Genomic DNA, 12,888 nt, shown 5'->3' on the forward strand with positions numbered 1-12,888 from the left:
TTGAATGGACAAGAAAACAAGACCCTCATATATGTTGCCTACAAGACACTCACTTCAGATCAAAAGACACACACGAACTGTAAGTAAAGAGATGGAAAAAGACATTTTATGAAAATGGAAACAACAAAAAAGCTGAGTTAGCAATACTTACACGAGACAAAATAGACTTTAAAGCAAAGGCTATATATAACAAGAGACAAAGCACCCAGTAATTCCATTTCTGGATATTTATCTGAAGAAACCCAAAGCACTAATTTGAAGACATATGCATCCATATGTTCACTGCAGCATTATTTATAATAGCCAAAATATGGATGCAACCTAAGTGCTCATCAATAGGCGAACGGATAAAGAAGAGGTGGTACATATGCACAATGGAATATTATAAAAAGAAAAAAACCTGGCCATCTGCAACATGGGTGGACCTAGACGGTACTATGCTAAGTGAAATAAGTCAAACAAAAAAAGACAAATACTGTATGATCTAACTCATACGTGGAATCTAAAAAAAAAAATAAGTACACAAAAAAAACATAAACAAATTCACAAATACAGAGAACCTTTTGATGGTTGCCAGATGTGGGGGTAAGGGGGGTTGGGAGGATGGGTGAAAAAATGGACAGGATTAAGAAGTACAAATTGGTAGTTACAAAATAGTCATGGGGATGCAAAGTACAGGATGGGGAATATATAGTCAATAATACTGTAATAACTATGTATGCTGTCAGACTTATCAGGGTGATCTCTTCGTAAGTTACCTAAATATCTACACTATGTTGTACACTGGAAACTAATATAACATTGTATGTTAACTGTAATTGAAAAATAAAATAAATTTTAAAAAATAGAGACTACAGTAATATGCAAAGCACTCTGGGAGATCTAAAACTGAAAAAGACATGTCTCTTCAAAAGCACAGACTCTAGGAAGGGGCCAGACAGAGCGCTAGAGAGAAATGAGTATTCTTATGCACATCTTTGCAGCACCTGGAGAGGAACCTGGTAGAGAATCACATTCAATAAATACTTGTCTTAACAAATTTGCTATTTACCTTTAAAATTTTTACAAACTGACAAACACTACACAGTCAAATACCTAGTCAAATAGAATCTAGTCAAATAGTACTTCTTGGTATAATTTAACGAGTCCATAAGAAAGAATTTGCAAAAAAACTTACACCGTTGTGAAAATAAATCATTTTAATATACACATTTTCACTTGTTAATCCAACACGATTTCATCTATGCACACATTCCCATTTAGTTTGACTTGCTTCACATTTATTTATTTTCCAACACACAGTAACCTCTGACAAGATAGCTCAGCTAAATTGATTATTTGTAAAAAGTTTTATCAACTTTAACATTTTCAAAGAGCCCTATGAAGCTGCTCCGCACGGTGCTTTTTCACTGCAGTTTCCCATATGGAAGGTGGCAAAATAAACCAGGATCTTCCCAAGTCTCTACATTCATCTCACAGCACGGTTAGGTAAGCAGTAGAGACTGAATAATGAGTAAGTCTTCTCCAAACACATCTGAGTGAGACAGCTTCATTTTCAGAAAGCATACCAAATCACGATAACCTTCCTAATAGTGTAATCCATTCAGGGTACTTTTGATCCTTAAGAAAAGAAATATTAATCCTCGTGCACAGTACTCTTATTTGTGGCATTAGAGTTTTCTTCTCCAGCCATCATTCTATAGAGGTGATTTATTGGACTTGCTGCAGTTAGAAGCATGAAGATGTCTACTTTCATAATCAGAATTGGTGGCAGCCTTCTCATTTCCTGCCAAATGGATCAGACCACACTTTTAACCCTATGGAAAAAAAAACATGAATAAAAATAGGATTCATTTTTAAACTTCCTACCACTTCCCTCCACCTCCAACAAACAAAATGACATCAGAATTGAGTTGTGCCGTTGACATGCAGCATGAGACAGTGCGAGCAAGCTGCCGGGACCCTGGAATGCAACGAATGGCTGCGAAGCCACGGCAGACTTTTAAATGGCTCAGAAATTGCTCCACCACAGGAAGGTATGTATCTGGCCCAGTTAAAAACTAACTAAATAAAAAAGAATGTTGCCGTAGATTACAAGAGTTTGGAAAAAGCTGGAAACCACTCATTCTCAGCCAACTTGGATCATCTCAAAGTAACTAACCATCCAGCCATAAAGGGAACTTCTGAGCTTTTGTGTAAAGCAGAATCTGCATCAATTAAAACAGCTCACGAGTAAACAGTATTTTCCCATGAGTGTAGTGTTTAAAAGCGCGCTTAGTAAATAAGTCTGAAAAACAGCTATTCACGCTTCATATTTAACTGCACACATGACTTTTTTATGCCCACTTATCAAATGAAAAAGAGAAATGTGCAAACTTGCAAAAAATATTCTGAAGTGAAATATTCAATTTTGGGGTGGCACCTATGAAAAAGCAGCTGTTGTGAATAAATAGCACGATCACAGTCTAGCTTCTAAACTGAAAAGCTCTATTCCTATTGCAAAGCAAATACACAACCCCCTACAACACAACAGTACAACCGAGACTTCGTTTTGACTGTTAAGTTTACCTGGTGGCTGCACATCTTCTTGAACAATACCAGCTCGATTTACTGCTTGTTCCTTCTCTGAGAAACACAACAGAAAAATGACTCTTTAGTAAGGGGGGAGGGCAGTGGTGGTAGAAATCTTTGTATTTACGGGGGACAATGACAGGAGACAATTAGGAACTAATACATATGACTGCTATTAAATTCAGAGACAGCATTACTCAAAGCTTTAAGGTTATGGAACTTAGGTCCTGTAGCCAAAGGACTGGGTATCTTCAGTAAAGGAAAGCTGTACTTCAAGAGAAAAGTTCCCAACTAACATCTTTTCTCTGTGTGCTCAGCATTTTTGGAAAGGCAACAACACAACAGAAAAAGAACAATTTTGAAAGAACTGGTAGGCGTGATATTATGGGGGAAGGCTGCTGAATTGAAGGAACAAGTACAATTAACAAGAAAACAATATAGTTTATATGTCTAAAACGTACTCCACTGAAGGACTAGGCCCAGAGCTAAATATGCTATGTTTTTCATAGGAAATAGAGCAGAAAATTAATCTTTGGGTGGGTGGCTTTGGTTTGGGTAATTGAAGCTTTGCTAATTGATTGCAGGTGCGGTGCCAATTAAAAAGCACATTTCAGCTACAGCAGCTTGGCGGATCTCTTTGGAGATGTCCAACAGGCGAAAGCCAAGAGAAATTGGGCATTTTATGTCTGTGGGCTTCAAGCACACTGACACATCTTTCTAAGTGGCTGAGAATAAACCCAAGGTCTGTGAAAACAAAGACTTATTATTTTAAGTATCCTGACAAACAAATGGCGGCTTTTCAGGAGAAGGACTTGGAGCCAAAGGATGTTTACTACTAAATTATGGTAATTAAATGTTGTAATCAGACCTTTGTTTTAATCCGGCTGACAGTGTTTCTTTAAATTCACATTTAGCTCTTATTTAATATTAGGCTGTTTTCAAATTTCGGATCTCACAAGCTATAGTTTCAAATAAATATTCTCACTAAATTGCTTCTCCAGCAAAGTGAGGAAAGTCAATCCCACCCAGAGTTTGACACAGCTTAAGCTTTTGTTTGGGTGGTAAAAAGCATTATGTTAGTTAGGGAATGGCAAAATTCTGACATCCAATTTAAGAGCCTGGTTGAGGAAGAAGTCTTTATATGTTAACAATGGAACAGTGGGGCTTCCAAAAGTTAGTGACACCCAAACCCAAGGCACTCAATACAAGAATTTATTCAGAATCTAGAATGGAGTTGATAAGGGATTCTTAGGGATCAGGGACTTTCAAAATAATCACAAAAGGTGAAGTACCTATTTCCTGTGGACTCAGCACCTCCTGCCCACACTATGAAATTTAAAAGAATGGAAGGTCTCAAATGAGTGTCTTCAAAAATGGAAGGAGCAAAGATTGGGAAAATAATAGCCGACCCATGGGAAACAAAGAGGACTCTTCAACTAAAAGTGTATCTCCAGTATTGCTGGAGAGTTTTGAAACAACAGTATCTCCAGATTTTAAGAAAATCAGACATGATCCTACACACCAACACATCTGAGAAATGCAAAAGCCATAAAGAAGCAGGGCCGCCGCATCAAACAAGTTAGACGCAGTATCAAATTGTCTGATGAAGTTTAACCCTTATAATGCAATGAGAACCAAGAAGAAAGTAAATCCTCAAGCTACATCTCTTTGCTAATTGCTAATGAAAGGTTGGAGAAAGGTTGAGGATTTATTTTAAATTCATATCTTTGAGCAATCCTCAAGGCTTTTAACCATTTTTTTTTTGGCTTGGACAGGCAATTTAAACTGATTTGCTGAACCAGTTCCTACCAAGTGATAACCGGTATTAGTATCCTATCTACATCCCCTGGTTCTTTAATCCATTAATGTTTTATAAATATTCTAAGACCAAAACAGTCTTATATAAATTCATGATATGACACAAAGACACTATTTGTGAATGTGGAATATGCTAAAAGGAAAACAAACTGGTCTCTCAGGATGTAGCAAGTGCATCTTGATGAGGCTGACAGTTAGATTTCTATTTTGTTATCATTAGGGAAATAGCAAATGTCTATAAACATCAGGAAAAGGACAATGCAGAAGTCAGGAGTTTAACTATGAACAAATCAGGGTGAGCTAATTATTGACTTTTCAGTAGTGAGCATGTTTCTATCAGGAGTACAAGGATTAAAATGCAAATATGCAACACTGGCCTGGAGCTTTGCAATGCAGGTTAGAAAAGTCCCCATTCATCGTCTCAGCAAGCCCGACTCTGCCCCCTGGTGCTGAGGCGGTGGTTTGATTTGTAGTTTTAATTGAGGATCTTTATCTCTAGTCAAAGGGCCAAGGTATATTATTAACCGTTATGCATGCAGACCGGCAGATTTTTTGTATGGTAGTGAAATAATCCACCTAATATTATTAAGGCTTTGAAAATGAAAACATATCTTTATATTTAATGTCCATATTGTCCAGGTGTAAAATATGACTTAAGGACTCCTACCCCTATCTCCTCCTGCCAACAAACAGTTAAAATAAAAGCGATTCACAATCTAAGTAACTGGACAAATAGCAACACTTAAATACAGACTATATATTAGATAACAGCATTGTTTCAATGTTAAATTTCCTGGATTGGATAACTGGATTGCCATTATGTAAGAGAATGTTCTTGTTCTCAGAAAATACAGGCTGAAGTGCTCAGGAATGAAAGCTCACAATGTCTTCACCTTACTCTCAAATGTCCAGCAAAATAATAGTAAGAATTCTATTATACATACATAATCATGTATGTATGTATGTATAGATATGTTATATTTTACACATGGGGGAGTAAGCAAATGAAGCAAAATGTTAACTGGTAAATCTAGGTGAAGGATATACAAGGATTTATTGCACAATTCTTAGGTCTTTTCTGTTGGTTTGTTTTTTCTTTTTTCTAATAACAAAAACACACAACTGCAAAAACAAGTATAAGGAAGTCCAACAACACTGTGACTGTTCCATGATGATTATTTCAAAGCAGCTTTTTTAAAGTAGCAAATTTTAAAATATAAAAAATTTAAAAAAATACGTCCCGGTATTTTTTTTTTTAATTTAAAAAGTATAAGATTTATTTCAGGGGAAGATTGCTGTGGAATACAAAAGATTCACATTCTTTCAGAAAAAAAGCTAAGTGTGAACCAGGGGTTGAGGGGACCAAATGGCCACTGGATGCATTTGGCTCCACCCCATCCTAACACTTGTTACTCGCCAGAGAGTCTAGTTGAATCCATTAGAAAATGACTTTAGTCTATCTGTGCATCTCATTTGACTCCATGGTGAAAGGAATAAAAAGCATATTCTAAGCACCTGGCATTTAACAGGGGAACTGTCCTTCTGGTAAAAATCATTTCCACATCAAGTGATTTCTTGTGACTCTATTCTGACTCTGTACAATGTACTTTTAGTTGGGAGCAGCAAGGTGCAGCAAAAGACACAATTGAGAGGCAGGACTGAGGTTCTCACAGCCCTTCCATGTGACGTTTCATTTTGCTATTAAATACTCTTCGCTACCAAGTGAGGCAGGGTATCATGAAGCAGCAGACAAGGTGGGGAGTCTACCTTGGGGTCTAGTGTCCACCCAGCAATTAACATGATAAATGGCCTTGGACAAGTCACCTAAATGAGAGGACTTAATGAGCACAGGGTTTCTGGCAAAACTATGATTTTTATGCTTCTGCACATGTAATTAAAGTTAAAAATGAACAGGATCACAGAAAATGATCTTTTATTCACTCTCAGTTCACGGGTTGGCCTAAAATGCATGTTGTTTTTTAAAGGCCATATTCAGGATCACTGTCTAGCTCTAAGATAGAAAGACAGATTAGGCTTCAAGTTACAGCATCTGTACTCATCCCTGAATGCCGGCTCTTCAGACAAGCCACGCTGTGCCAAAAGGGTGAGAACTAAAAGCAACTTCTGGGATTCCCTCCAGAAGCACAATGGTCCCCATACTTCTGGTTTGGGATCACTGATCACCAATGCCAATTGCCATCTCCCCAGTGCTCATTTCAGCAGCAAGGTATATCACGTGTAGCACTGACCTTATATTTCACATAAGGCTGAGTAATTCTGGCTGAGTTAGTGAAAGAGCTGAAGATCACACTGAATGTCAACATGAAATCCAATCAGGCAGTCTTGTGATAGTAGCTTGCTTGCTTTTAAAGCATGGAAGATCTCCTTGGCTTTATTTTACCAAAACAGCCTTCCTCCTCTTTTCTGCTGCTTTGTGACTTATTCCAGCAGAGGTCCTAGAACCCACCCGTCCCCATACTCCGGACACCAGGCTGACTAGCATCAGTCAGGCTGGCCCAGCTGAATGGCCCACGATGACTCTAGCCCCGCCCCTGCAAGAACTGTGGGCTTCTCCTAGGTGTCCCCAGAATCTTGGGCAATACAAATGTATGAGGGATGGTCAGAAGAGGGAGACCCAACGAGAGACTAAGAGAAGTGACTAAAGGCAGGAGCAAAAACGCATCGCTAGGACTGGCAGAGAGGGTGGTCACAGAAGGCCAGAGAAGAGAGGGCTTCAGGGAGGGAGAGGTTGGCCAGTGGTTGTGCCTCTCACTCGTAGATGACCTGACCTCATGCATTACAGAGAGAACAGAAGTCATCACCTGGAAGCGCCCACAACTTCCCAACATCCAACCTAATGCAGCTACATCCGTACCCGCCGTTCCTCCTGAACCGGCGTAAGGTGTCCTACCTTCTGTCCAAGGCTCCCTTCTCCATGTGATCTCAAGGTCTCACACCACCTCCCACTCCATGGATTGTCTTCTCTCTCTGGCATCTTTTCTGTTTAGAGACTTTCTTGCTCTCCCATCTCTCCCAGCCAAAACTAAAACAAAACTTCCCCTAGACCCTTTGACCTGCTGCAAATACACGGTCATTCTCCTCCCCATACAGCCAAACACCTTTAGTCACTATAATACACTATTTACATTTTGATCCACAGCAATCTGCTTTCTGCCTACTACGAAACTGCCAAAAGTGTTCTTAACAAAATGGCCTATCACTTTTTTGGATCAATCTAATGGATATTTTCATTTCTTATCTTCCTCTCTCCAAGAAGCCTAACCCTGCTGACCACATCCCTTTTCATGAAGAGTTGTCTTCATGGGGCTCGTGACTACAGCCTCTTCTGTTTTTAATCCTCTTGCTCTGGCCACCCCTTCTCCGTCTCCTCTGAGGGCCCCTTTTCTCCTGACTGCTTGCTCTTCAAACAGTGTTCACCAGCATTTTGGTCCTAGGCCAGTTTGTCTCTTTCAATCGCTGAATGCTGCCTGGGAACCCTTACCTCCAATGACACTGATTCCCATCCAATGCTGATGACAGTGCATCTCTAGCTCCCGCTCAGATCAAAGATCTCAGCTCCAAACTGGCATATCCCATTGCCTATGGGAAATCTCCAAGAGCACATCCTGATACCTAAAAGCTAACACATCCCAAAGTGAACTAGTTCATCCTCCCACCCCCAAAACCAATTCCTTCTTGTGCTTCTTAGTAAATGACCAGCATCACCATCTCCTCGGCTGCTGGAGCCAGGGAGTTGAGTGCCATTCTCCTTCCTTTCCCTCTCTCACCCTGTAGCTAATCAGTCACAAATCCCTGTAGAATTTACTTCTTAAACACCTCCCAAATTCAATACATCTTCCCAGTCCCATACTACCATTCTGCTTCAGGCTATAGTCACCTCTTCCTACTCCCCAGTTACATAACCTTACTCCCTACCCCCCAGTCCTTACTCTCTACTCCCCAGTCCCGTAAACATCACTCTGGTTCAGGCTAGTCACCTCTCCCTATCTCTTGTGGCCACAGGAAGTACAGTTTTCTTGAACCTGGCCTTCTTGCCTTCAGCCTTGACCTTTCCAGCATCTCCTTCACATTACATAGAGACGCCTATAAAGAGTGAATCTCATCACCTCGTTCTCTGGATTAAAATACCTCAATGATCCTGCACTAGCTGGACTGTGAGGAGAGCAGAGGGCTATTGAAGTATTTTAATCAAGCGAGATGATCAAATTCAAAGAACAAATGGCATGACAATAGACTTTTCAATGACCACAGAAGACCTGCAGTTCTATATATTTTCTGACAAAAAGAATAAATTTTCCCAGTTACAAATTCTCACCAAAGAAAATATTAACAGATGTATTTCAGAATGAAGAAAACTGAAACTAAAAAGGAATGAGATACAAGGACTGCTGAGTAAAGAATGTGGGTAAAGAAACAATCGATGACTATATGAAACACTGTGATTCAGGGAGTAATAAACACAAGATAGGACTGAAGTTATACATAAGACCTGTGGGACAGGACTAAAGCATTCTAAGGTCTTTGTATATTTCAGAGGAGGGTAAAGATATTGAGTAACTTTAAACAATAATCATAAAATAATAAATAAAATGTAAAACTTTCAAACTATGTGGTAGAGAGGGAGAAAAAGAAGCCTTAAAGGCAGAAAAGGAGACAAAAAAAAAGGAAGTACAGAAATAGAATAATAAATAAAAAAGACAAAATAAAATGGAGAAAAACAAATGTAAATATATCAGTAATCATAATAAATGAAAATGAATTCAATCTAAAAGTTAAAAGAAGTGATCAGATTAAAAAATCCAGCTTAGTCTGGTTATGAGGCTTAAGGACAATAAAGGCTGGAAAATACTAACCAGGAAAATACTAACCAAAAGAAAGTTGGTAAGTATAATAATATCAGATAAAATAGACTGGGGGAGGAATATTTGGGACAAAGAAGACTCCTATATAATGAGAATTAGAAACAATTCTCCAGAATATTCTAGATTGTGTGCACCTAATAACATGGTCTCAAGATATTTAAATAACAGAATTAAGAAGCTTAATCTGTAATCAACATATATAGAACCTGTACCCAACAACCAGAGAATACATATCATTCCAATCACATAGAAAACATTTGCAAAAATTGATTTGTACTAAGCCACAAAGGAAACCTTCACCAATATCAAAGAATCAAAATCATATAGTCCACACTCTTTGACTACAGACACAAACGCGGTAGAAATCCACAATAAAAAGTAACCAGAAAGACCACCACGGCTGCTGGTAGAGAATGGGTAGTTGCTGGGGCCTGGTGGAAGCATGGAGACCAGCTTGTGTCCAAGGAGTGGGCAGGGGAAGTGGACTGGACAAAGATGAAGTGAGGTGAAGAGACATGCTGTGTCTTGTCTAGTCGGTCATGTATACCCATCACCTGACACAGTGCCAGGTAGATGGTAACTACTAAAATCCAGGTTTAAAAAAAAAAATTAAAAAAAGCAGCTAAATAAGTGCTAGTTGAATGTGCTGAAATTAACTGGCGCTCCATCCTCCCAGCTGTCTCCCACAGTCATGAACACCTCACCTGCCTGGACCCCGTTTCCTGCCATGCCAAGCAGCCCTAGGTCTGTCCACCTGCCCAAAACACCTTGTCTCACAGCTCTGCCCTTGTAGCTCCTTATTTTTTAAAACGTTTTTATTTCCGCATGTGTTCTCTCATTAAATATACCCCAAAACCTGTAAATTTGGTCCTATAAACTTCACCACTACAGATGAGCTCAGTGAGGTTAAGTACTTAGCTTTAAGGTCCTCATCTACTAGGCCCCCATCTGCCTTACTCTCTTTTCTCACTCCTATAGAAAGGCAGTATGGTGCCATGGTGTAGCAGTTAAGGGCACTGGTTCAAATCCCAGATCTGTGACTCATCCTATGTAAGTTACTTAACTGTTCCATACCTCGGTTTGTCCACATATAAAATGGGAGTGATGCCCACATAGCAGCTACCTCAAAGGGCTGTTATGAGAACTAAATGGGTTAATATATATGAAATGCTTGGAAGAGTGCCAGAGATAATAAACTTCCAATAAATATTAGCTGTTTAGTATTATTTCTCTGTATAAAGAAATCAGTTATGACTCTCATACAAGAGTTGGCTAAAGCGATTAAAACTGAACCAGAAAAGTAGGCAGGCATAGATCACCTTGCAGTTAAAACACAAATATTGTGACCATACTCACTAAATGTTCACCTGATTTGTCTGTCTCAAGCCACTCAGACAACATAGATTCTAGAGACTCCCCATAAGACTGCTGTTGGGATACAGGCACAAACCCACATCAGATCAAACCTGATCATCTGATTTAGATCAGGATTTCTTAACCTTGCCACCATCCATTCACATTTTGGGCTGGGTAAGTCTTTGTCATGGGAGGGTAGGGGCTGTCCTGTGCTTGTGGAAAGTTTAACAGCATCCTTGACCTCTATCCACTAGATGCCAGTAACATATACCACTTACCCCACCCCACTCCCAGTTATTATAAGCAAAAATATCTCCAGATAGAACTAAATGTCACCTGGGGGACAAAATCATCTCCAGTTGAGAGCCATTGCTCTAGTCTTTGAAATTTTTCTTGTGGGATCCAAAACAAAACCCTTTCTAGAGGCCATCATAATATAGCCAGGGGCAGGGATCCAATAAGGAAAGATGATGGAGATAAGGTTAAGCAGGGCTTCATACTGCCCTATTTACTCCCCATGCATAGTGCATAGGCTGGAAAGCAGAATGCACAGAGGCCATTTCAATCTTGGCTGATAAAAAGTAGTTACAAGGAAATCTGAATGTGTATTTAAAACGCTCTGCCTCCAGAAACCAAATGTTGTAGCATTTGTAATGGGCAGAAGCATTTACACAGAGCTTTCCCCTTCAAATCGCCAAGCTTTCAGCCTCTGCTAATATTCTCAAGGGGCAGGGTTGGCCCTCTTCCATCTTCGAGATGATTCAAGTTTCCTGGAGAACAAAATGAGCCTCTAATGCCTAATATTTTCTCCCTGACAGATGGTTTCAGATGTATCAAAGTGCTAATCCTTGCTGAGGTATAGGTCTCGAGGAAGGGAAGGAAATTTGGCTTTCAGAATGATAGGACTTGAATGATTAAGAAGGAAAATTACTCCCAGGGTATTCACCATTGTCATGTGAGCAACCAGCTTAAAATGAAGACAGCAGAAATCCGAAAAAAGATTTGAGAAAAGAGAGGAAAAACTCAAAACCCAAGTTAACAGTTTAGGTTTGAAACATTTCCACCCACAGACGTCTCTGGGAGTGGAAATGAAGATACCAATAAAAACACCTTCAAGTTCAGGGTGATTAGGGTTCTATCTGCCTATCCCAAACATCACCATTACCAGCTTCAGTGTGTGGAAGCTCGGGACACAGACGCCTGGGTTGGAATATTTGCCTTGCCACTCACCAGCTGTGTGACCTTGGGTATGTTATACAATCCCCCTGAGCCTCAGTTTCCTCGCCTGTAAAACCGGTAATACCTATCTCAAAGTGAGATTGTAGAAATTAAACGACCCAATGTGTGCCTAACGTGACACATGATAAGCGTTCTGTGAATGTTAACTCTAAGTATGAATTAGTATTTAGTGTCGACATACTATGTGCAGGCTGCTTTCATTACTACCTTTGATTCTCACGGGAGGCTAGATGGTTTTATTTTAGATATGAAAGAAATAGTTATTTATAGATGAGGATGCTGAGGGTCCAAGAGATTGAGTCACTTGTCCACGGTCACAAAGCTACATACAGCAAAGAATCTGAATTCGAACCCAGGTCAGCCTGACTCCCGAGATCTTTCCGTGTCCCCACGTGGAAATAACTGGGGGTGGGGAGTTACTGGCTAGATCACCACGCTGGGTCAGAGGTCACTCACGGTACTCCTCCGGCCGCATTAGGGGCCGGAAGTAGATGGGGTAGAAGGCGGCGCCGATCAGGGAGATGAAGCCGCCAAAAATGAGCGTGGTCCGCAGGTTCCGGGACATGGTGCCCGCCAGGGATTGCCCTGGCCCGCCGAGAGTCCTGCACTCTCAGAATCGAGGATCGCGCGGACAAGGCCGTGACCTCGCTGGGAAAAGGCGGAGTGGTTTTTGCTTCCGGGCCTTGGGGGCGGGGCTAAAAGGCGGAGGGGCGGAGTCAGTGGCCGGGACTGCGGAAAAGGTGGAACCGGGGCTGGGGGCGGGGCTGCGCGGGATGGGGGCGGGGCCTCGGAGCCCCAGCACAGCCTCCCTTGCTCGCGCTCGCGGTTCAAGAGTGGAGCTTTTGTTGCGCTGGGGTCCGCGGATCCTGTTTCACCCCGTGCCCTGCTCTCTGCCTGGCTCTCACCTCAGCTGCTCCATCCACGACTCTTCTGACCTCTTTTCCCGCTCCTTTTACCAATCAAGCCTTTCCATTCTTTCCCCATTGATTTGATTTTAGCAACTGTCTGCCACGAGCAGGAT

At 40.7% G+C, this 12,888-nt stretch overlaps 1 protein-coding gene across 1 annotated transcript; it reads right to left on the reverse strand.

Moving 5' to 3' along the window:
- Nucleotides 1-1,178: 1,178 nt before the first annotated feature.
- On the reverse strand, nt 1,179-12,539 carry SMIM20 (small integral membrane protein 20). Its single transcript, XM_039838052.1, has 3 exons — nt 12,324-12,539; nt 2,569-2,625; nt 1,179-1,817 (listed from the first exon to the last, which is right to left on the reverse strand). Exons 1-3 carry the CDS (start codon nt 12,430-12,432, stop codon nt 1,780-1,782), a joined length of 204 nt encoding a protein of 67 aa, XP_039693986.1. The 5' UTR covers nt 12,433-12,539; the 3' UTR covers nt 1,179-1,779.
- Between the last annotated feature and the right edge of the window lie 349 nt (nt 12,540-12,888).

Source organism: Pteropus medius, unplaced genomic scaffold, assembly GCF_902729225.1.
Source record: "Pteropus medius unplaced genomic scaffold, Ma_sr-lr_union100, whole genome shotgun sequence".
NCBI lineage: Eukaryota > Metazoa > Chordata > Mammalia > Chiroptera > Pteropodidae > Pteropus > Pteropus medius.

What these genes read in the sequence shown, in the direction of transcription:
- SMIM20 (XM_039838052.1), bottom strand. Translation starts at nt 12,432, where the DNA reads ATGTCCCGGAACCTGCGGACCACGCTCATTTTTGGCGGCTTCATCTCC. An exon ending in AATGCGGCCGGAGGAGTACC is followed by an intron (nt 2,626 to 12,323) that starts GTGAGTGACCTC and finishes TGTGTTTCTCAG; the next exon opens with AGAAGGAACAAGCAGTAAAT. An exon ending in AGAAGATGTGCAGCCACCAG is followed by an intron (nt 1,818 to 2,568) that starts GTAAACTTAACA and finishes TTTTTTCCATAG; the next exon opens with GGTTAAAAGTGTGGTCTGAT.